Source organism: Haliotis rufescens, unplaced genomic scaffold, assembly GCF_023055435.1.
Source record: "Haliotis rufescens isolate VD_foot unplaced genomic scaffold, xgHalRufe1.0.p SCAF_18, whole genome shotgun sequence".
Taxonomy (NCBI): Eukaryota; Metazoa; Mollusca; class Gastropoda; order Lepetellida; family Haliotidae; genus Haliotis; species Haliotis rufescens.
Window position 1 is genome coordinate 8,182,494 of NW_025963868.1, and position 25,384 is coordinate 8,207,877.

Genomic DNA, 25,384 nt, shown 5'->3' on the forward strand with positions numbered 1-25,384 from the left:
TAATTTGATGACAATGTCGATCAATTTTAAACATAATGCCCTGTTAATTTCATTAACCTATACGCACAGCTAAACATAGCCGACCCGTCGCATATATGGATGCATATTTACACATTCCATCACATTCTAATGTACAAGAGAAGGTTTATGTACAATATGACATAGTGTCGTACATTCATTTCAAAATGTCAATTGTACGAATCGATCCCATATATTAGCAAAACAATATCAAACAGACATATAGTATCTGAAATGAATACATTATAATAAAAGAAGGTTAAGTCTCTTTTGATATCTGATTGTGTGTGTTCATGAGTAAAGAAATCTAGAAATCCAGCACAGCAAACAAATGCAGGTTCCGGTTTCCGGTTCCGGATCCGGATCCCTTCCGGATATAGACTTGCTTGAGATATTTTGATATTTGTGCGCCGGGGTTTGTATAAGTAAGCTGTGGGTTGGTAGCCGTCGTGACATATGAGACATATGAGACATGTATTAGAGGATGTTAGAAATATGTTTGTGATCTTCAGTGTAGATGCATTATGGCTCAACATGAATTGAGCTCGATACCGTCATCGATACCTCTTTCGTTGACGACCGCCTCCTGGGCCTAATGGTAGACCGTCCGCCCGGAGAGCAGAAGGGCTCGATCCCCGGCGGCGTCATACCAAAAGACGTTAAAAGATGGTACTTGTTGTTACCCTGTCTGGCGCTCGGCATTAAGGGGCTAAAACAAAGACTGGTCGGCTCGGAGTCGGTATCCCCTGTGTATATATACGAGTGGACCGCCTCCTAGGCCTAGTGGTAGAGCGTCCGCCCGGAGACCGGAAGGTCCGGAGTTCGATCCCCGGCCGCGTCATACCAAAAGACGTTTAAAGATGGTAATTGGTGTTACCCTGTCTGGCGCTCGGCATTAAGGGGCTAAAACAAGGACTGGTCGGCTCGGAGTCAGTATACTGTGTCTGAATGGGGTATTCATGTTTAACCGCTGCATGGTATCTCAGTGAGCTAGCACTATAAATCGGCATCAGTCCGGACTAGTACAAGCAGCCACACACACACACGTACATGCACGTCGCTATATAAGTGCAATAATCTTGGACGCGACGTTAAACCCCATTTCACCTCACCTCACCTCTTTCGTTGACGTCAGGCAATCAGATTGTGCTTGAGGTATCTTTACCGTGTTAGGTAACGTTCCTTTTCCAAACAAATATGAATATAAAAGTTGAGTAACGATTATATACGTTTTATTGCAAATCCTTGGCCATGCCGGTCTAAAAAACAGCCGACGTTAAAGCAATGGATGATAGGTAGTGTGATGTAACATTATCGACCGTATTAATGTATTGAACAGAAACGCACAAAAACAAAAATATTGAACCGCAAAAGAAACGACACCGTGGATTGGTATATGAGAAACCGTATTTGTCCAAACACTGTAAACAAACTTTGAGACATATCAAAAAGATGAAACTTGGCAAAGCTGATCAACAAGGTCAAATGTTCTTAAAGTGAAACACACCACTAGTCTCTGAGAAAATGGCATCATAAGTCAGTATCCCGTGTGTCCGCCATGTGCAGTGATGACTGATGAATCGATACATAGAATGGATGAGGCGGTTGATGAAGGCCATAGGCACTTGCGCCGACACTCTGAGGAACGCCTGACGCAGTTCAACTGCAGTTGTCGGCCTTGGTCGGACGCCATTCAGCCGTCTTTAAATCTCGCCCCACAGGTGCTAAATGGGATTTAATCGGGACTGACATGGTTCTGATGCAATTCTGCTGGAGGAAGTATCTTCCTGCTCTCGCAGTGTGAGTACGGGCGTTGTCATGCTGAAACTCGTGGTTGCGGCGACGTGTCAAATGAGGTATGGCGTGTGGTCTCAAGACTTGATCAATGTACCGAGCTGCTGTGACGCCATTGCCTCTCCCTGGACCGATTTTCTGGAAGACCACAGGGCCGACCCTCTGCGCAACACCAATTCCACCCCACACCACGATGCTCGGACCACCCCACGAGTCTCTCTCAACATCACAAGCATCCGAATAACGTTCCCCATGGCGTCGCAAGACTCTCTCTCTCTCTCTCTTTCTCTCTCTGCCATCTGCCATCTGCTGTTGAGATACAGTAACGCCTCTCGTCTGAGAAGAGGACTTTTATCCACTGCTGGTGGCGCCAATGCTGGTGGTGTGTCCCGTCGGTGACGTGGTGTCAGAATTAGTCCTCAGTCAGGCCTGTGACAGTGGAGGTGTCTGCTCGTCAATCGTCGACGCACGGTGTCCGCACTAATGTGTTGCTGGTGTGTCCACGTGGTCTGTCGAGCAGTTTCCACAGCAGTAAAAAAGCGATCTTCAAGATGCTGTCGCACAATCTGACGATCCTGACGTCGGGTGGTGACCCTTTGTCTCCCACTACGTGGTCCGTCATCTGTAGTGTTGCCTGGTACCGTTGCTGGAGCCTGTATATGGTCCTTACGTGGACTACTTGCCGGGCGGTTTGTTCAGCTTGCAATCGTGCAAGGGCTTGGTGTCGCTGATTTCTTGTCAATCTTGGCATGTGGTAGCAATTCAATAACAAATAAATGTTACCCGATCTGGGTGGATTTTTATAGGGCAAGAAATGGGGAACGCATTTCAATTTGCACGGAACTCACGTGGATCGGGTTACCATGGCCGTTGCCGTGATGCGTTTGGGCGATCGGTTTTATTGTCATCTGCTTTGGTTTTTATCATCAAATTTCATTTTTCCGGACAAGGTAATGTTAAATTTAAGAAACTTTGACAAAAATTACCCAGATATTTAAATGACAACTATTCATGCGATGTTCCTTGGGGTGACGTTTCTTTTGCGGGTCATGATCGGTATATATGGATTACAACGTGTAACGCATCTATTTGTCCTGCACAGAAGTTTGATTGTCTGCGAAAGATCACATTTCCTTGTTTACATATCCGTGATCAGGATAAAAGTATTGACTTGGTGCACCACACTACAAGGACACATTAACTGTTTTATCCATATAAATCCTCCTGTGATCATAATAATAAACGTATCATTCCATGCACGCCTGTGTGAAACCAGTTTAGCGTTACCATGATACTGATTCCATTTAATGAAAGTGGAATTAAAGGAAAACTGAATTTATTTGTAGGTAAGTGGTTGACAGACAGTAATGCCCCCATTTTAATACGACCACGAATATCCCGAATCACCCTGAATAGGAATTTATTTTATTGCCGTAGATAAATCTCAATCATTTCTTGAAGTTCTTAAATGAATCTTATTTGATTCCGAAACATTCGTACAGTTCGCGGGAGTTCGTCGAATTTTGTTTGTCAAAAACTTGTGGAAGGGTCCCCGAATTGCAATTTCGTGGCTGTATCGTAATCCATTCGTAATTAATTCCTATGTTCCGTAACAGCTTCGCAATCGATTCTTTTGCATTATTGGCTATTCTTAGCGATTCGTGGCACCCAACATTACTTGTCCTCAACCGAAAACATCCCGAAACAGCCACGATTCTCCCGAGTCAACTAGGAACCATGTAAGAATTAAGTAAGAGCAACATTCGGCATAACAACAGAACAAGTATACCTAAAAAGCAACGAGATGAATCATTGTTCTGAGACCTGTATCACTTCGGGCTTTCCTCCCACATTAAGCTGACACGCCGCGATATAACTGGAATATTGTTAAAAGCGGCGTAAAACCCAACTCACTCCCTCACTCACTCGTCCTGCACAAGAATTGCCATAGTCTACGGAAGATCATATTTCCATATACAAATCCATGATCAGGATAGACGTATCGACATGATGAAACACATTGCAAGGAAGCGTTTTACTGTTTTATTCTACATAAATTCCTGTGATCATGAATACGTACATCTGTGTGAAACTAGTTTACCGTTACCATGCCATTGATACCAATTACATTTGATGAAAGTGGCATAAACAATAAAAAAACAACAACTGAATTTCTCTGTAGTTAGGTGATTGACAGACTTAATGACAATAGGACAATAAACATAAACAGCAACGAGATGAATCATTGTTCCCAAAGAGGGTCAAGTGCACTGAAATAGTGAGAGTCTGTAGCGTCCACCACACATCTGGCTGCTGTTGCCCTTACATGGAGCGTTGCAGTCCCCTTCGCTCATGACAGTATACTTCACGTTGTCATAGGAGTTTCCACAGAAGCATTCATCATGATTCTGAAAGAAAATGTGCGTTCTCGTATAATGCAAGTTACATTATTCTTGTCGATGAGATTCTTAGCGCCTAACTTCCTCTACATCGTCAATACGTTACTGGGTTGACAATGCCGCATGCCTTCATCCCCAGTGTATATATACGAGTGGACCGCCTCCGTGGTCTAGTGGTAGAGCGTCCGCCCGGAGAGCGGAAGGTCCGGAGTTCGATCCCCGGCCGCGTCATACCAAAAGACTTTAAAAGATGGTACTTGTTGCAACCCTGTCTGGCGCTCGGTATTAAGGGGCTAAAACAAGGACTGGCCGGCTCGGAGTCAGTATACTGAGTGGGGTATTCATGTTAAACTGCGGCATGGTATCTCAGTGAGCTAGCACTATAAATCGGCATCAGTCTGGACAAGTACAAGCAGCCACTAACACACACAAACGTGCATGCATGTCGCTATATAAGTGCAGTAATCTTGGACGCGACGCTAAACCCCATTTCACCTCACCTCACCTCACCTCACATACGAGTGATTTTCGGTGAAGGAATGATGTCTGTCTGTTATAAGTCAACAAATGAAATGAGTCCGTTCATAACTCGCAGACGTCCAATAAGACCGACTCCGTGCATTGACTTTGTAACATTGAAACTGCCCGTTGAAGCAATGCACTAGAAATATTGCTGTTTGTGGGATTTAACCTGTGTACTGATTGGCCTGAGCACTCGCTCATTTCACGATCGCTTGATTTTTTATATCTGTTTGTCGTTTAACGCCGCATACAGCAATATTCCAGCTATTTGACGGCGGTTGGTAAATAATCGAGTCTGAACCAGACAATCCAGTCATTGACATCATGAGCATCGACCCACGCAAATAATATACGATGACATGCATCAACCAAGTTACCGAGTCTGACCACCCGATCCCGTTATTCGCCTCTTACGACAAGCATAGTCGCCTTTTAGGGCAAGCATGGGATGCTGAAGACCTGTTCTACCCCGGATCTTCTACGCGTCCCGATCGCTTGAACAGGGTTGTCCTGTTTCGTTGGTTAAAGATAGGGACTGCACTGCAAAGCGGTCGTGTATATTCCTGGGTTATGAAGGAATGCAGGTTATACAAACCACTGAAGCACTGAAGATACTTCCGCTGACAGTGCTATGTCAAATAATCTTTCTGATGATATTTGCGACGTTGTTTAGTTCTATTTCAACCATTTAGCCATTGGATTTCAGTCTGGTGATTTACTTACCTCAAGTCCAGCAAGAAGATAGTTGCCCTGTCTGCAGCGAGTCAAGCACCATTCATGCGTCATGGAGTCGTTCACCTCACGTAATTCGTTGATCATTCTGTCCCTGTCATCCAGGAAGCATCCCGTATACACAGGACCTGAAACCAGATCAACATCCAATGTAGTTTAGGACTTCTTAGCGAAACATGGATTATCCAGTAATTGACATCATAATCATGGATCATGTCTGTCATTCGGCTCAGCTTTTGAAGAACGCATGCCTTAGTTTTGGTTGCGTTCAGCAGGTTGCTGACAAACCCAGACAGGCAATAAGCCAAGACGCAAAGCTAGGCAACCCCAGACAGACAACACGCCAAGACGCAAAGCCTGACAACCTCATCAGAAAGACAACAAGCCAGGACCCAAAGCCTGACAACCTCATCAGAAAGGCAATCGGCCAAGATGCAAGGCCTGACAACCCCAGACAGGCAATATACCAAGACGCAAAGCCTGACAACCCCAGACAGACAACAAGCCAAGACGCAAAGCCTTACATCCCAAGACAGACAATAAGCCAAGGCGCAAAGCCTTACATCCCGAGACAGGCAATAAGTCAAGGCGCAAAGCCTGACAACCCAAGGCAGGCAATAAGCCAAGACACAAAGCCTTACATCCCCAGACAGACAATAAGCCAAGACGCAAAGCCTTACATCCTCAGACAGACAATAAGCCAAGACGCAAAGCCTCACATCCCCAGACAGACAACAAGCCAAGACGCAAAGCCTGACAACCTCATCAGAAAGGCAATGAACCAAGACGCAAGGCCTGACAACCCAAGACAGGCAATATGCCAAGACGCAAAGCCTGACAACCCCAGACAGACAACAAGCCAGGACCCAAAGCCTGACAACCTCATCAGAAAGGCAATCAGCCAAGATGAAAGGCCTGACAACCCAAGACAGGCAATATGCCAAGACGCAAAGCCTGACAACCCCAGACAGACAACAAGCCAAGACGCAAAGCCTGACAACCTCATCAGAAAGGCAATAAGCCAATACGCAAAGCCTGACAACCCAAGGCAGGCAATAAGCCAAGACACAAAGCCTTACATCCCCAGACAGACAATAAGCCAAGACGCAAAGCCTTACATCCTCAGACAGACAATAAGCCAAGACGCAAAGCCTCACATCCCCAGACAGACAACAAGCCAAGACGCAAAGCCTGACAACCTCATCAGAAAGGCAATGAACCAAGACGCAAAGCCTGACAACCCAAGACAGGCAATATGCCAAGACGCAAAGCCTGACAACCCCAGACAGACAACAAGCCAGGACCCAAAGCCTGACAACCTCATCAGAAAGGCAATCAGCCAAGATGAAAGGCCTGACAACCCAAGACAGGCAATATGCCAAGACGCAAAGCCTGACAACCCCAGACAGACAACAAGCCAAGACGCAAAGCCTGACAACCTCATCAGAAAGGCAATAAGCCAATACGCAAAGCCTGACAACCCAAGGCAGGCAATAAGCCAAGACACAAAGCCTTACATCCCCAGACAGACAATAAGCCAAGACGCAAAGCCTTACATCCTCAGACAGACAATAAGCCAAGACGCAAAGCCTCACATCCCCAGACAGACAACAAGCCAAGACGCAAAGCCTGACAACCTCATCAGAAAGGCAATGAACCAAGACGCAAAGCCTGACAACCCAAGACAGGCAATATGCCAAGACGCAAAGCCTGACAACCCCAGACAGACAACAAGCCAGGACCCAAAGCCTGACAACCTCATCAGAAAGGCAATCAGCCAAGATGAAAGGCCTGACAACCCAAGACAGGCATAAGCCAAGACGCAAAGCCTTACAGCCCCAAACAGACAAAAAGCCAAGACGAAAAGCCTGACAACCCAAGACAGGCATAAGCCAAGACGCAAAGCCTTACATCCCCAGACAGGCAATAAGCAAAGACACAAAGCCTCACAACCTAGACATGCAATATGGCAAGGCGAAAACCTGACAACACAAGACAGGCAATAAGCCAAAACGCAAAGCCGAACAACCCCAGATAGACAATAAGCTAAGACGCAAAGCCTCAGAACCCCAGACACAGGCAATAAGCCACGACAGAAAACCTGACAACCCCCAGACAGGCAATAAGCCAAGACGCAAGACCTGACAACCAAAGGCAGGCAATAAGCCAAGACGCAAAGCCTTAGAACCCCAGACAGGCAATGAGCAAAGACACAAAGCTTGATAACCGCAGAAAGGCAAAAAGCCAAGACGCAAAGCCTGACATCCATGTCCTCTTCTTCTTCCTAAAAATCTATGCAATGTTAATTGTAATGAAATACACGTCCTGTATAGTATACACACGTCTCAATGGTTGATATGCGTCTTTTGTTTACTGTATTGTTATATTCTCTATGTTTCAATGAATACATCCAAACAGAAATGTCTACTGTGTTGTGGAGCACCAAACAGAAGATGACAAGACACAGATAACATAGTCTAATACACTGGGCCGGGTTATGTGCATGAGCAGGAGTAAATCCCTGTCAGGTCATTGGAGTGAACAGCAACAATCATTAACTACCAAGATGTGGCGTTGAGGTACCTACCATGCTTATACGATGTGTCTGTTGTAGTTTCAGATGTTGTGGTAACAGTCATCACTGCAGAAGCTGCATGTGTGGTAGTAGCAGGAGCTGCAGTTGTCGTTGTGGTTGCATCCATGTCTGTAGTCGTCACAGCCGTATCAGTGATGGCAGCAGTCGTAGTCTGTGTTACAGACCCTGATACAAATATATCAAATACAGCCCATGCAAGTCCATAATGTTTGGCAAATCTGAAGAGAGTTTCTGGGCTCCCTTTTATTATATTTTTACTAAGATAATTGAACAACTGTTTTTTTTACTGTACGATATGTTCATTTCAGAGACTAGGTGTTATATTCACTATGTTTCAATGAATACATCCAAACAGAAATGTCTACTGTGTTGTGGAGCACCAAACAGAAGATGACAAGACACAGATAACATAGTCTAATACACTGGGCCGGGCTATGTGCACGAGCAGGAGTAAATCCCTGTCAGGTCATTGGAGTTAACAGCAACAATCATTAACTACCAAGATGTGGCGTTGGGATACCTACCATGCTCATACGATGTGTCTGTTGTAGTTACAAATGTTGTGGTAACAGTCATCACTGCGGAACCTGCAAGTGTGGTACTAGCAGGAGCTGCAGTTGTCGTTGTGGTTGCATCCAGGTCTGTAGTCGTCACAGCCGTATCAGTGATGGCGGCAGTCGTAGTCTGTGATACAGACCCTGATACAAATATATCAAATACAGCCCATGCAAGTCCATAATGTTTGGCAAATCTGAAGAGAGTTTCTGGGCTCCCTTTTATTATATTTTTACTAAGATAATTGAACAACTGTTTTTTTTACTGTACGATATGTTCATTTCAGAGACTAGGTGTTAGTCTACAGCAGCCATGACACCCAGGGCTGTAGTCGCCACAGATAGCAGCAGAAGTAATCATCCCTGCTGTTGCAGAAGCTACAGTTGTGGTAGTGTTGGCATCCACAGTTGTAGTGGTAGAAGCAACTGACATATATGTGAAATCTAGGCTTACAAGTATGTTATATTTACATAGGGTTCAAGAGAGCGTTTGTGATCCACGCATGGAACATTAACACGGATTTTCAACATTGTTGATAATAGTTCAATCTGTCATCGCTGTTCTGATGTTGACACTGTTTCTGTGTCGATACTAGATATATTACAATTATGTATGTGTATCACTTGATAAAATCGGTATCTCAGACACACGAATGTCACAAATCTCAATAAATATGCTTCATTTTGTGTTTGATTGATTGCATTACGTTGGTCCTCCTCCCTTCATTAAGATTTCATACTTACTTAAATATGGTATCAAACGTAAAACAAGTCATACACCGCCCCAATGAATAAGTAAGGTCCATGTATGTTAAATGTTCAATTCACTTGGGTTTTTTACCTTTTAGGCGGAAATTAAATACATGTTCTTAAAAAGCAAACTCATTTCCCCCTACTGTTAAAATTAAATATACTCCGGGATATTCTCCCAAGACCAAGTTGTCCTCCTGTCGGTCGCGACGCGAGATTAAAGGCCTGAGTCGCTGTCAGACGTGAAGACAGAAACTGGTTATGTTAGAGGTGGTTTTGGCCATGTCCATGAAACCGATTTCGGCTTTGTGGCGATTGATACATCTGTGGGATGTAGTACCTTCTGTGTATTTTGATCAGGGATGAGGCATATTTAGTACTGACTAGGTCAATAGTATATTTACTATTAATGCTTAATGTTTTCGATTGTTTTTCTTATCTTGGTGTTAAAAAACCCTCAAACTTCAGTTTGGTTTCTCTTAGTCAATGCACCTTAATGTAATCGGTATGTCTGGTTATTTGACTTCTCACGAGTTTGTAATTTTGCATACGCTATTTGTTAAGGATCAAAACCGACTTGGAGGTCTTGACGGGAAATGTAAGCTCTGGGAGAAGGGAAATTAGTATTCATCGTATTCATTAATACGGTTCTAAGTTAATTTGACGGTTTATAAGTCAGATCAAAAGCTCCTTCTCGGTCTTGACGGGAAATGTAAGCCCTGGGAGGAGCGAAATTAGGGAGGGCGAACCGTCAAATTAACTTAGAACCGTATTAATGAATATCAATGATTCTCATATGACTGGTGTGTCTCGCTTTCATGAACGCTGTTTACGTGGCGATAATCAATCGCACAAACGCAACGCACGTGCATTTCCTGCACGAGCAGGTTATATCTCGGTCAAGTACACGTGGTTTCATTCACTTGTGTTGGAAAAATGGCCGGGGAAGGGGAAGACTTTTTTATTACAAAGTCCACATTTATCAGTGACTTTCCGAAAGTAATGCTCGTGATGCTGATAAAGATGATGTAGACGATTTTGCGTTTCGCTTTGGAGAGCCATTGTGTGAGCAGGAGATAGAAGAAAAATGTGCCATACAACAAGATTATACCGTGGTGAAGTTGATTAGCAAATTATCTGCGAAGTACATGTAACTGGTAGGTATAAATTTTAAAAAAATATATATATTAAGTAGAAAACACATTTCTCGGACATTTTTCGGAGAAATCAGTCTACATGGTATTTTATTATTTGGGATACTTGAAATTGCACGAAATGATCATTGGAACAATACAGGAAGCCGAAAAATCAATTTGTTTTATCAACTGTTCGTAAGGTATCACAATGGTGATGGAGACCTTTCACCTGCTATACATCGAGTGACCCTGATGACTGAAGATTTGCTGAAAACCGTTTAAATAAATCTGATAACCACGATATGACAACAAAATGATGTATGTTTTGAAATGTTCATAGTATTTTCCAAAAGCCTCTTATCTTATATACTCTAGCAAGCGGGTCAGATGAATATGTGTTATATCACTGTTTGAACATATGTTTCAGGGCATAGAAGTGATGCCGTACGTACGTATAAACGTACTTCAGACGAGCAAAGGAGGAACCTGTCGGACATCATTGTCAAAAAGAGGAAGCAGGATGTTAGCTCTGAGTCGACGCCGATTGTAACTGAAACGTCTAAGCCCGAGACTTCCTCCGAAAAAGATGAAATTGACATTGGTCGTCGTTTTGTACTCAATTTCACTTTTCATTAAACCCACTGTATAAGTGTTGCTTTCATTAATTTGCACTTTGAGGCATTTGGGAAACGAGGTTTGTCCCTAGGCCCATCTGCACAACACGATTGTAGTGCTATAACTATTTTAAACTTTTTAACTTGGGGGAAACTCAAACATTAGCACTAAAATCGCTTTACGCATCTGAAGCCAGATCTTGCCAGCAGAATGCCCAGGTGTTACCAGCAGAATGCCCGGGTCTTACAAGCAGTTCATTCTGCTGGTAAGACCCGGGCATTCTGCCGGTAAGACCCGGGAATTCTGCCGGTAAGACTTGTGGGAACGGTAGCGGAGTTTTCCTCTGCAAAGAAGACTGTCTGAACAATGGAGTGACGTCATCAAAGGTTTATAAGGACAATTATGAGTCATCTTCCTCGTGGGTGAGGTTTTACTTTAGAGGAGGTTACGAAACCAGGACACTTACCTTTGCATTTGCACGTAAATGTTTCCAACAATCTAACATAAAATTCATAAAATCAATATCGCGTCAATATGGATGTAACAATCGCCATAAACAAGCTTTGTTGTTTGTTTTATTGATTACTGTTATTGATAACATTTATTGATTACTGTTATATGTTACTGTTATTGTGGTAATTCAAATGAACTGTACATAAAGCGCCTCTGACCCGTGAAGATCCGGTGTATAATAGGTCTTCAGCAACCCATGCCTGCCGTAACAGGCGACTATGCTCGTCGTAAGAGGCGACTTACTTTAAAATGTGTGTGACATGGGCACGACGCTGCATTCCAAGGGAGATTTTTTCGTATTTATTATTTCACTTGTATCATATTTGTCTATTCTCAGTGTGATATGGCAACCTGGCCTCATCCATCAACATCTGCTACGGATGACAGATTCGTGTTTAACTGTTTATTTTTATCTAAATCTGAATATGTAATTGGGATTTCCACTGTATCCTACCTGCACATAGGACCCGTGAAGATCCGGGGTAGAATAAGTCTTCAGCAACCCATGCTTGCCGTAAAAGGTGACTATGCTTATCGTAAGAGGCGACTAACGGGATCGGGTGGTCAGACTCGCTGACTTGGTTGATGCATGTCATCGTATCCCAAATGCGTACATCGATGCTCATGATGTCACTGGACCAGACTCGATTATTTACAGACCGCCGTCTTAAGCTGGAATATTTCTGAGTGCGGCGTTAAGTAACAAACAAACAAACAAACAAGTAACCAAACGTGATAACTTCTTTCTTAATGCATTATCAGATGCTCAAAATTAACATTTGAATAAATAAGTTACTATTAAGTTTTTGTTTACCACACACCTCTGTGATATATAGTTTGGTTACAGGTATTTGAAATAAGAGTAAAGGGTGGCCTGATTGTTGTGATGATTACCTTCTAGAAAATGCCAGACCACATAGTGCCCAGGTCGTCACCGACGGGAAGGCATAAGGACATTGGACGGGCCCGCTAAGTCCTTTGTCCTCCTCACTTCATGAAGACTTCATTTTTAATGCAATACCAGATGATCAAAGTCTACTTTGAATAAATAAGTTACCATTCGATGTTTTTGCTAAGCACACTCCCATATCATATACAATGTGGTTATAAGTAAAGGACAGTTTGGATGATTACCTTCTAGAGGGAGGCAGACATGGCTGGAAGCTGCTTCTGCTGGAGCACAGACATAGGTGTCAGGACAAGGACGTCCTGAACACGGGTGACTCGGATCCTAAGAGAGAAGTATAGAGAAACGCATTAGAATCATATTCTAAGCCCACAATGATGAATCGACACATGCTACCTTACCAGGCTTGTGTTATAAATTAGGTTCAAGTCCATTATATTTTGAAGGAAGCGGTTTTGCTACAAAGAATACTCCAAAGTTCGTCCACCCCATACACATGCAACCAACCATGTTCAGCATGGAAAGGATGGATGAATAGGCGCCCAACACTCGATTGCTTGTCATAAGCGGGGACTATATTTCGAACGTGTGGTCAGGCTAATTGATTTGGTTTAATTTGTTGCGTGTTTTAGCACCCCTGCTGCGCGCACACTTCCTCCTTATATTAATCAACCACCTCCGACAGGTAGATGCATGTCATCATCCCAATTGCGTGCATCGATGTTCATGATATTAATCACTTGATTGTCTGGTCCAGACTTGATAATTTACAGACCGCCGTCAAATAGCTGGAATATTGATGTGTGCGGCGTAAAACAACAAACCAAACCAAACAAAATCGGACCCTAACGAAGAAGTATGTATTAGGATCATATCATATGCCCCAAATGATGCGTTGTCGTTTATTTAAATCATTGAACGTAAAAATACGAGAAAAAGGTTTGGTTGATTAGACCCTTAATGGGGAGATAAATATAATTAAGGGGTCAGCATACAGTTGTATGGATCCTGGTAACAAATTGTGTGTACATGATTTGTGTATTTGGGAATTACCAGAATGGTAATATACCTTAAAAAATGTGTGAGCAGACAGAATGTGATAGGATCACCTGACTGCACCATTACTTCCAACAAATCTACATACGTGAAGATCCGGGGTAGAATAGGACTTCAGCGAACCATGCTTTCCGCAGGAGGCGACTATCCTTGTCGTAAGAGCCGACTAACTGGATCGTGTGGTCAGGCTCGCTGATTTGGTTGATGCATGTCATCGATCCCAATTGCGTGGATAGATGCTCATGATGTCAATCACTGGATTGTCTCGTCCAGATTTCATTATTTACAGACCGCCGTCATATAGCTGGAATATTGCTGGGTGCGCGTTAACAACACACAAACAAACATACGGCACATTCTATTCATCATACTCACTGGGGGGTTCAACTTAATTGTATTTTTGAGAAAGCGATTATATTGATAACAAACAAGCTACTATCTACAATACTACCAACACAAACAGCCTACCGCCTACGAGGAATATTATTACTGCGCAGCTCTTTCTGCTCTATTTAACGATAAAGCGCTCATTTAGAACGCTACTTAGAACGCTGCCAAAACGAGGCTAAAATATATCATACATCATAGATTCAACACGTTGTTTGAGATGCGTTAAATCAAGTTGATGAAGTAGTGGGATTTCCACTGTGACACCACGTGATACTTACAGACCTTGCAAGGTGTAGGCATAGTTCGATGACTATCCTTCGAGGTCATTCTGCGTACAAGGCTGCCAGCCCGTGTGAGGATTCAGGCTCAGAAGTCGGGTTAGTGTATCATGCTTACCTTTGGAGTGCAGCCCCCGCCGTGATATTGCTAGAATATTGCTTAAAGTGGCGTAAAATGCAACTCACTCACTCACTTTCGAGTGAATCAAATGCACACCGACTTACGTTAAACCTCATCTCACTTCGTCTTATCCATCCTTTAAAGGTAACACTACACAGCGCACCATACTTACGTTCTCATCTACCTTAATACCATACTTTCACTCATGCTTGATGTGTCTTTCACCCTATCCTATCTACCCTCTTATCTACCATATCACCTTACTATCTTCAGGTAGCCTACAATGTCTGTCTTTCCCATCCTACCTATCTTCTTGTCTACCATATCACCTTACAATCTTCAGGTAACCTACAATGTCTATCTCTCCCATCCTATCTATATGGCACTCGTGAAGAGCAACCTCCTCGTGGTGAGTGCTGGGTAGCGCTAATAGCTCTTCCCCCGTGTGGAACCGGGGCTGAATAATTCCACAGCACCCCATTGCTGGTCGTATGAGGCGACCGAATTGGGCAACCTGTTTGCCGTGGGTTGCGCCCCTGTGTCGGCGGAGGACGGGATTCTGGTGGTTGAGGGCACTGGTTCCAGGAACAGTGTTCCTTTGCCCAATACAACACTTCGACCCTTACTTCGCCTAGACGGGAGGTAGGATGGGCCCGGTCCTATCAATCGGCTGGTCATGCCGAGCCCTGTGCATGGAAAAGTCGTTTTGTGATAATATCACATCACTCACTCAATAATATATAAATTGTTTTCTTAACATGATTGTATGCTTCACATTGCCTAGAGTCCAATGCCAGAAGGCGGTGGCTCATGGGCCAATCTGGGGATATGGACCGCTGAATTCTGTGTTTCTTTAGAAAAATGCTATGGGCCGAACCAGCCTGACATTTCTTCTTTTAGTAACGACAGCTATTTATGTCTCTGTTTCTGGAGTATAACATCCATGTAACCCTGGTGTTTCACAGGCTGGCTTCTACTGTAGCACCGTCCTTGTTGACACTCGATGGTGGGTGGGGAGCATGGATGCTGAATCATATTATTCCTACCATGTCTCAACCAAATTCTTCTGGTTCAACCAAAAACTACAAACGTCGACACGTTGATGCTTTGGCCTCTGATGAGGATATATCAAATGATGTTGTGGATTCGTGGCCAAGATTTGTTGTCATTGCTCCTGCTGTTGGCGACACACTAAAATTAAACCCTTTTGCGATCTCCAAGGGCATCCAAGGTGTCTGTGGAGACGTAAAGAATGTTACGCGCCTTCGGAATGGCTCAATCCTAGTTGAGTGTGCATGGAGGCACCAATCAGTTAACCTTCTGTCGTTACAGCAGTTTGTTAACACCAAGGTTGTTGTCTCGGCACACAAGACACTGAACTCTACACATGGAATTATCAGAGATCGTGCTCGTTGTCTGGCTGACATGAGCGAAGAGGAAATTACAGATGAATTGAGAAGTCAAGGTGTAACTGCTGTTAAGCGGTTTACAAGGAAACAACATGATGGAACTATAACAAAAATACATACTTATCTGTTCACTTTCTCTCTCACAGTTCTTCTAAAGTCTATTAAAGCAGGTTACTTCAACATCGGAGTGGAGGTATATGTACCTAATCCACTCCGGTGCTACAAATGCCAAAAGTTCGGACACGGTGCTAAGTTTTGCAATAAAAATGCAGCCTGCTTCCGCTGTGGTGGTGCTCATGACAGCTCAGACTGCACAGAAAACATCAAGTGTGCCAACTGTACCGGTGGGCACATGGCTTCCTCGAAATCTTGTCCATTATTTATCCAGGAGACTAAAATCTTAAAAATTAAACATACAGACAACATCTCGTACCTTGATGCTAAGAAGTTGGTTCCAACTGTATCTCAATCTCCATCCATAACATATTCAGCTGCGATTGCCTCCCCTGCTCTTGTACCCAAAGTCACAACTGTTTCAATCTCATGCCAAACAACTATCTCTTGGATAAAGCATGATCAGATACTCCTTGACGACCATTCTCAGACTTGTCAGCATGAGCCATTAAGATCATCCTCTTTTTCTCAGACAGACGCTCAGCCCATACCAGACAAACGAAATGAACCAGTGCAATCATATGACACTCAAGCAGTGGGCGAAGCCCACTTGACAAAAAAGGAAAAGAAATTACGTAGGGCCAGGGCACTCCAACATTTGGAGGTGCCTTCTCTTACAACCCCTGTAGAGGTTCATAATCCATATGAACCTTTGCAGATGGAGGTTACTCCCACTCTGCGTGCTCATGGGGATGGACCTCCTTCCCGTTCAAGGTCACCAGTTGAGCCGCCATGAGTGGCTCTCTTAATATTGTCCAATGGAATTGCAGAGGACTGCGGAATAATTTCAATGATTTGCAGTTATTAATTCAGGATTTTAAGCCATCAGCATTTTGCCTTCAAGAAACCTACTTAAAAAATACTGACCATATTGACATTAGACAGTACGTTTCACATCATTTCTTTTCTCCTCCAGGGCCTAAAGCTACTGGAGGGTCTTCAATCTTGGTGAGGCAGGGTGTGATTCACAGTCTTGTCCCTCTAAATACACCACTTCAAGCTGTTGCTGTCCGTTTAACTTTAAACATTGTTTTCACGTTATGTTCTCCATCTTCCACTCTTCATACCACTGATCTTCAAGCACTTTATGACCAGCTCCCCAAGCCATGTGTCATTATGGGAGATCTAAATGTACACAATCCACTTTGCGGTAGTGATGTTACTAACAGTAAAGGGAAGATATTGGAAGACTTTATTTCGAGCAATGATTTATGCATTTTTAACGACGACTCCAAAACATATTTACATCCTGGTACAGGCACCTATTCGTCTCTCGATTTATCACTCACAAACTCCGAACTGCTAAATGAGTTGGAATGGTCAGTCCATGACGACCTCTGTGGAAGTGACCATTTTCCAACTATTCTTCAAACAATAACTCCGTCTGATGTTCCTCCATCATCAAGATGGAACTTCACTAAAGCTGACTGGCCTTTGTTCGAGTTACTCTGTACAAGCAAATTAACTCCTGGTCTTTTTGTTGATGTTCCTGATTCAATAACAGTATTTTCTGATGTACTAATTAACATAGCTGATGAATGTATTCCTAAGTCCTCTGTAAATCCACACATCCGCAAACCATGATTTAATGATACTTGCAAACAAGCTAGGAAGGCACGGAAGAAGGCTGAAAAGTATTTCCGTCACCATCCTATGGTACATAATTTTTAAAAATTCAAGATTTTAAATGCTAAGGCACGACGTACATTTAAGCAAAATAAACGTGTATCTTGGCAAACTTACGTTTCGAAGATAAATTCAAGAACGCCCATTTCCAAGGTATGGAACATGATTAAAAAAATCAAAGGTAAGGGATCATCGTCTGGTATCCACCATCTTAAAAATGGGAATGAATTGTTAACAAATACCTCTGATATTGCTAATAAACTAGGTGAAACTTTGGCTGAACATTCTTCCTCTTCCAACTATGTCCCTCAATTCCAAAATTACAAGAATAAGCAGGAAAAGAAAACTATTAATTTTAAATCGGATAATGGGGAAGATTACAACGAAATATTTTCTATTCATGAACTACATACTGCTCTTAAACAAGCTCATGATACTGCTACAGGATCTGATAATATACATTATCAACTCCTGAAGCACTTACCAGTTTCATGTTTGGAAACACTGTTGAATATTTTTGATGAAATTTGGACGTCAGGAAGTTTTCCACCTTCTTGGCGTGATGCCATAGTTATTCCAATACCTAAACCCGGGCGAGATCATACCGACCCTTCAAATTACCGACCAATTTCATTGACAAGCTGCGTTTGCAAGACCATGGAACACATGTTAAATAATCGTCTAGTTTGGTACTTAGAAACCAATAATCTCATATCAAATATCCAATGTGGTTTCCGTAAAAATAGAAGTACCATCGATCATTTAGTCCGTTTAGAATCATTTGTGAAAAACGCCATACTACACAAACAACATGCAGTGTCTATCTTTTTCGATCTTGAAAAAGCATATGACACTACATGGAAACACGGAATTTTAAAAGATTTACATGATTTTGGATTGCGAGGCCGTTTGCCTCAATTTATATCCAACTTTTTAACAGACAGACAATTTCAAGTTCGTGTGGGATCTACCCTGTCTGATCATTATCATCAGGATCAGGGTGTCCCACAGGGCAGTATTTTGTCTGTCACATTGTTCAGTATTAAAATCAATAGCCTCTCTAGGGTTTTAAACGATTCAATTGATGGATCGCTTTTTGTGGATGATTTTAACCTCTCTTGTCGTGGTAAAAATATGAATACTATAGAAAGACAATTGCAGTTATGTCTAAATAAAATTTAAAAATGGTGTCTCGAAAATGGCTTTAAATTTTCTAAATCAAAGACCAATTGTGTTCAATTTTGTCGAAATTATAAACCACATCGAGATCCAGACCTTTTTTTGGATGGCACACATATTAAAATTGTAAAAGAAGCCAAGTTCTTAGGACTTATTTTTGATAGCCACTTGACTTTTAAACCCCATATAAAATACCTTAAAGCTAATTGCCTGAAGGCACTCGATTTGTTAAAAGTCGTTTCCAATTCAAAGTGGGGAGGTGATCAGAAGACCCTCCTCCAACTATATAGATCTCTCATACGTTCTAAACTGGATTATGGCTCCATCGTTTATGGGGGTGCTTGCAAAAGCAATCTAAAAATTCTGGATTCTATACATCACCAAGGACTACGGCTCTGCCTTGGCTCCTTCAGAACTTCTCCAATTAACAGTTTATATGTAGAGGCTGATGAACCATCACTAAAACTCAGACGTCTAAAATTATCTTTACAGTATATTACCAAATTATCTTCAAATCAGTCAAACCCTGCATATGATTGCGTTTTTCACCCCCTATATGAAGACCTCTACCCAAAGAAATCTTCTCTTATTCCCCCTCTTGGAATAAGGTTGAAAACTGCAATTTCTGATGCAAATTTACACCTTGAAAATATTTCTCCTTACCGCCTTCTGTCTTCACCTCCTTGGCAACTTATAAAGCCCGAAGTAGACCTGACACTCACACAACTAAAGAAATCACAAACTAATCCCCTAATTTATCAACAAGAATACCATCAACTGAGAACTAAATATGATACATACAAATCTATTTTTACAGATGGATCCAAGGATGGTGACGCAGTTGCTAGCGCTACTGTCATTGGATCCAGAACAATATCGTCCAGGTTGCCACATGACAGTTCAATTATCACGGCAGAAGCACATGCCATCTTAACAGCTCTTAAATACATTCAAAATCAATCTAAGCATAAGAAGTTCATAATATTTTCAGACTCTCTTTCATGTCTTCAGGCTATTCACAATATGTCCAGTACACATCCACTTTTGCTCGAAATTGTCGAATTATACAATGATCTAGCTACTGGCCAATACGACATCGTTTTCTGTTGGTTACCCAGCCATGTAGGAATCGTTGGTAACACAATGGCTGATGCTGCTGCAAAAGCAGCACTCAACAAATCTGTGACACCACTTCTTCTACCCTACAGTGATTATAAACCTGTTATTAGATGTTATATCAGTGATCTAATGCAGAAGAAGTGGGACACCCAAGTGGGTATAAATAAATTACATGAAATTAAACCAAATATCGGTTACACCTACTTGGGCTGTCAGTCCAGGTTTGAAGAGGTCATTATGCGACGATGTCGTATTGGCCATTCAAGATATACAAATGAATATCTTTTAAAAGGTGAGGATCCTCCATTTTGTATCCCTTGTGATGTGAGAATCACCGTCAAGCATGTCCTGCTTGATTGTGTTGATTTTTCCATCACAAGGGATAAATATTTCAAAGTTTCATCCTTAAAGGATCTTTTTAGTATCAATGCTCGTTTAATTCTTGCCTTTTTAAAAGAAATTGAATTGTTACATAAATTTTGATTGATATGTTTTGTATATAATATAGTTTTTATAATTGGTAAAATAAAGTTGATGCCTGAGATTGTTAGTGGCTGTATCCTTGAAGGGGGTTGAAGTAACGTAAAATTATTGTCCCCCTGAGAGGATATGTCAGACCACATCATTCAAAGTACATTTATTCTTGCCACAGTTTTAGACGTAGAATATTCGTTTATTTTAAGTGTTGGCTAAATTGCATATAATCACCAGCGGCTGAAGGGATGGTGTAAATCCTGCTGGGGAGTCGTGCAGGTAGCAAAAGTATTGTAAGTCCCCACGGTCACCAGTAAGGTGGCCTAACTTTGGTTGCTGGTGATCTATAGCCCATTTTTATATTGTATTGTTGATTGAAAATGTATTCTTTTTAATGTCCTCAACTAGTTTTAAAATCAAAACTGTGATACTCTAGTTATTTTTACTGTCCTTCGATGACAGATATTTAATCCATTCAAATATTTGTATTTTATATCAGTTCTCGTCACGATATGGCTGAAATACTGCCGATGTGACGTTAAATATTAACTCACTCACTCACTCATCCTATCTATCTTCTTGTCTACCATATCACCTTACAATCTTCAGGTAACCTACATTGTCTATCTCTTCCATCCTATGTACCTTCTTGTCTACCAGACCGCCTCCGTGGTCTTGTGGTAGAGCGTCCGCCCGGAGAGCGGAAGGTCCGGGGTTCGATCCCGGGCCGCGTCATACAAAAAGACGTTAAAAGATTGTACTTGTTGTTACCCTGTCTGGCGCTCGGCATTAAGGGGCTAAAACAAGGACTGGTCGGCTCGGAGTCAGTATACTGTGTCTGAGTGGGGTATTCATGTTAAACTGCGGCATGGTATCTCAGTGAGCTAGCACTATAAATCGGCATCAGTCCGGACTAGTACAAGCAGCCACAAACACACATACACGTGCATGCACGTCGCTATATAAGTGCAATAATCTTGGACGCGACGTTAAACCCAATTTCACCTCACCTCACATCTTGTCTACCATATCACCTTACAATCTCAAGGTACCCTACAATGTCTATCTCTCCCATCCTACCTACATTCTTGTCTACCATATTACTTTACAATCTCCAGGTACCCTACAATGTCTATCTCTCCCTACCTACCTACCTACCTTCTTGTCTACCATATCACCTTACAATCTCCAGGTACCCTACAATGCCTATCTCTCCCATCCTACCTATCTTCTTGTCAACCATATCACCTTACAATCTCCAGGTACCCTACAATGTCTATCTCTCTCCCATCCTATCTACCTTCTTGTCTACCATATCACCTTAAAATCTCCAGGTAACCTACAATGTCTATCTCTCCCATCCTATCTATCTTCTTGTCTACCATATCACCTTACAATCTCCAGGTAACCTACATTGTCTATCTCTCCCATCCTATCTACCATCTTGTCTACCATATCACCTTACAATCTCCAGGTAACCTACATTGTCTATCTCTTCCATCCTATGTACCTTCTTGTCTACCATATCACCTTACAATCTCAAGGTACCCTACAATGTCTATCTCTCCCATCCTATCTACCTTCTTGTCTACAATATCACCTTACAATCTCCAGGTACCCTACAATGTCTATCTCTCCCATCCTATCTACCTTCTTGTCTACCACATCACCCTTCAATCTCCAGGTACCCTACAATGTCTATCTCTCCCATCCTATCTACCTTCTTGTCTACCATATCACCTTACAATCTCCAGGTAACCTACAATGTCTATCTCTCCCATCATATCTACCTTCTTGTCTACCATATCACCTTACAATCTCCAGGTACCCTACAATGTCTATCTCTCCCATCCTATCTACCTTCTTGTCTACCATATCACCTTACAATCTCAAGGTACCCTACAATGTCTATCTCTCCCTACCTACCTACCTTCTTGTCTACCATATCACCTTACAATCTCCAGGTACCCTACAATGTATATCTCTCCCATCCTACCTACCTTCTTGTCTACCATATCACCTTACAATCTCCAGGTACCCTACAATGTCTATCTCTCCCATCCTATCTACCTTCTTGTCTACCATATCATCTTACAATATTCAGGTACCCTACAATGTCTATCTCTCCCTACCTACCTACCTACCTTCTTGTCTACCATATCACCTTACAATCTCCAGGTACCTTACAATGTCTATCTCTCCCATCCTACCTATCTTCTTGCCTACCATATCACCTTACAATCTCCAGGTACCCTACAATGTCTATCTCTCCCATCCTACCTATCTTCTTGTCTACCATATCACCTTACAATCTCCAGGTACCCTACAATGTCTATCTCTCCCATCCTATCTACCTTCTTGTCTACCATATCACCTTACAATCTCCAGGTACCCTACAATGTCTATCTCTCCCTACCTACCTACCTTCTTGTCTACCATATCACCTTACAATCTCCAGGTACCCTACAATGTCTATCTCTCCCATCCTATCTACCTTCTTGTCTACCATATCATCTTACAATCTCCAGGTACCCTACAATGTATATCTCCCCCATCCTATCTACCTTCTTGTCTACCATATCATCTTACAATCTCCAGGTACCCTACAATGTCTATCTCTCCCATCCTATCTACCTTCTTGTCTACCATATCACCTTACAATCTCCAGGTACCCTACAATGTCTATCTCTCCCATCCTACCTATCTTCTTGTCTACCATATCACCTCACAATCTCCAGGTACCCTACAATGTCTATCTCTCCCATCCTATCTACCTTCTTGTCTACCATATCACCTTACAATATCATCTTACAATATCATCTTACAATATTCAGGTACCCTACAAGGTCTATCTCTCCCTACCTACCTACCTACCTTCTTGTCTACCATATCACCTTACAATCTCCAGGTACCCTACAATGTCTGTCTCTCCCATCCTACCTATCTTCTTGTCTACCATATCACCTTACAATCTCAAGGTACCCTACAATGTCTATCTCTCCCATCCTACCTATCTTCTTGTCTACCATATCACCTTACAATCTCCAGGTACCCTACAATGTCTATCTCTCCCATCCTATCTACCTTCTTGTCTACCATATCACTTTACAATCTCCAGGTACCCTACAATGTCTATCTCTCCCTACCTACCTACCTTCTTGTCTACCATATCACCTTACAATCTCTAGGTACCCTACAATGTCTATCTCTCCCATCCTATCTACCTTCTTGTCTACCATATCATCTTACAATCTCCAGGTACCCTACAATGTATATCTCCCCCATCCTATCTACCTTCTTGTCTACCATATCATCTTACAATCTCCAGGTACCCTGCAATGTCTATCTCTCCCATCCTATCTACCTTCTTGTCTACCATATCACCTTACAATCTCCAGGTACCCTGCAATGTCTATCTCTCCCATCCTATCTACCTTCTTGTCTACCATATCACCTTACAATATTCAGGTACCCTACAATGTCTATCTCTCCCTACCTACCTACCTACCTTCTTGTCTACCATATCACCTTACAATCTCCAGGTACCCTACAATGTCTATCTCTCCCATCCTACCTATCTTCTTGTCAACCATATCACCTTACAATCTCCAGGTACCCTACAATGTCTATCTCTCCCATCCTATCTACCTTCTTGTCTACCATATCATCTTACAATATTCAGGTACCCTACAAGGTCTGCCTCTGTGCCATCCTCTGCAAGTTATACATATCATTCTACCTTCATGTACCTTTCCATAACAACATCAAACTACCTACCATATGTGACGTGTGTACCTCTGTACTGATACATCGGGGGTCTGTCGTGGTCTGAGATGGGTCGGCGAGTGCTGAGTCATGGAGGCGACATTCTCTGGATTTACTGACCCAGTTAACAGCCTTACATCGTCTGGAGAACCAGCAGAAATTCACACAACTGATGTAAGTATGTGTATGTTTGACTGTGTAGAAGCCTCCATAGCACATGTGTGTGATTTTGCCGAAAGGTCCTTCCAAGGACAACACCACAGAAAGCGATGCCAATACTGATGTCATGCATACAACATTCATTTTCACATGTGCAGAGATATACCACTAATGCCTGCTTGACGTGATATCGCGACGAGGCTGTTTTGAATTGATTTATATTTTTTACTAGCTCCAACATTGCAATGATTAGCTGGAGAATTATGTGGATGAAGTACCTGGATGCAGGAAAAATGTATGTCTTTTCTGTATCTATAGCTGGTTTTAATTTGTAGACCTAAACTGCTGCCTCGCAAAACCTTCAACTGAAAGTAACCATAACTGTGGAATATATTTGCATTGATTAACCTTCCACCATGGATACATAACACAGATCTGGGGATACAACCTATATCTATACTATCTACCTTCTTGTCTACCACATCACCATACTATCTTCAGGTAACCTACACTGTCTATCTCTCCAATCCTATCTACCTTCTTGTCTAACAAATACATGGGGATATAACCAAGGTTCATAGCATGGTTCCCGCATGTTTAGCCAGCAGTTAAAACTACCAACAAAACCAGCCATTGCTGTCAGAATTGAAATTATTGATACTTTTTGTAATGAAAAGAACTAAATGGCTTGACTGATATTAAACACGTAACTAACAAGAAATTAATCTGCAGAAGCAGGCCCTACACCAGAATTTCCAGCAATGCCACAATTTATTAAAGTATCATACCATTATCTTCGACTTGGAGAAAATGCTACTACTACATTACACCTGCATAAGGTCACCTTAACCCTAACCCTAACCCTAACCGTAAAATATTCACCCTCACTAGTCTAGTATCATGCTATTGACTTTGTGACACAAAATACTATTACATAACATAAGTACCAAGCATTATGAGAAACCTGTATAAAATCCTCACCCTCGAACTTGAGCATTAAACCTATCGTTACCACTAGTATTACTCCTTACCTCAAAACTAAAATTAAACCAATCAAATATAAGTTTAGCCAAAACTATTGTTTTCCCCTTTCGGCCC

At 42.2% G+C, this 25,384-nt stretch overlaps 1 protein-coding gene across 1 annotated transcript; it reads right to left on the reverse strand.

Moving 5' to 3' along the window:
- Window positions 1–3,841: 3,841 nt before the first annotated feature.
- On the reverse strand, window positions 3,842–24,435 carry LOC124149667 (WSC domain-containing protein ARB_07870-like). The gene is made up of 6 exons (XM_046521395.2): window positions 24,140–24,435; window positions 12,764–12,860; window positions 8,586–8,759; window positions 8,053–8,226; window positions 5,457–5,593; window positions 3,842–4,220 (listed from the first exon to the last, which is right to left on the reverse strand). Exons 1-6 carry the CDS (start codon window positions 24,428–24,430, stop codon window positions 4,074–4,076), a joined length of 1,020 nt encoding a protein of 339 aa, XP_046377351.2. The 5' UTR covers window positions 24,431–24,435; the 3' UTR covers window positions 3,842–4,073.
- Between the last annotated feature and the right edge of the window lie 949 nt (window positions 24,436–25,384).

Excerpts from the sequence above, each read along its gene's own strand:
- LOC124149667 (XM_046521395.2), bottom strand. The coding sequence starts at position 24,430 with ATGAATGTTGTATGCATGACATCAGTATTGGCATCGCTTTCTGTGGTG. Across the intron at positions 8,227-8,585 it reads AGACACATCGTATGAGCATG|GGTCTGTAACACAGACTACG; the intron begins GTAGGTATCCCA and ends TATTTGTATCAG. Across the intron at positions 4,221-5,456 it reads ATCTTCTTGCTGGACTTGAG|AATCATGATGAATGCTTCTG; the intron begins GTAAGTAAATCA and ends ATTTTCTTTCAG.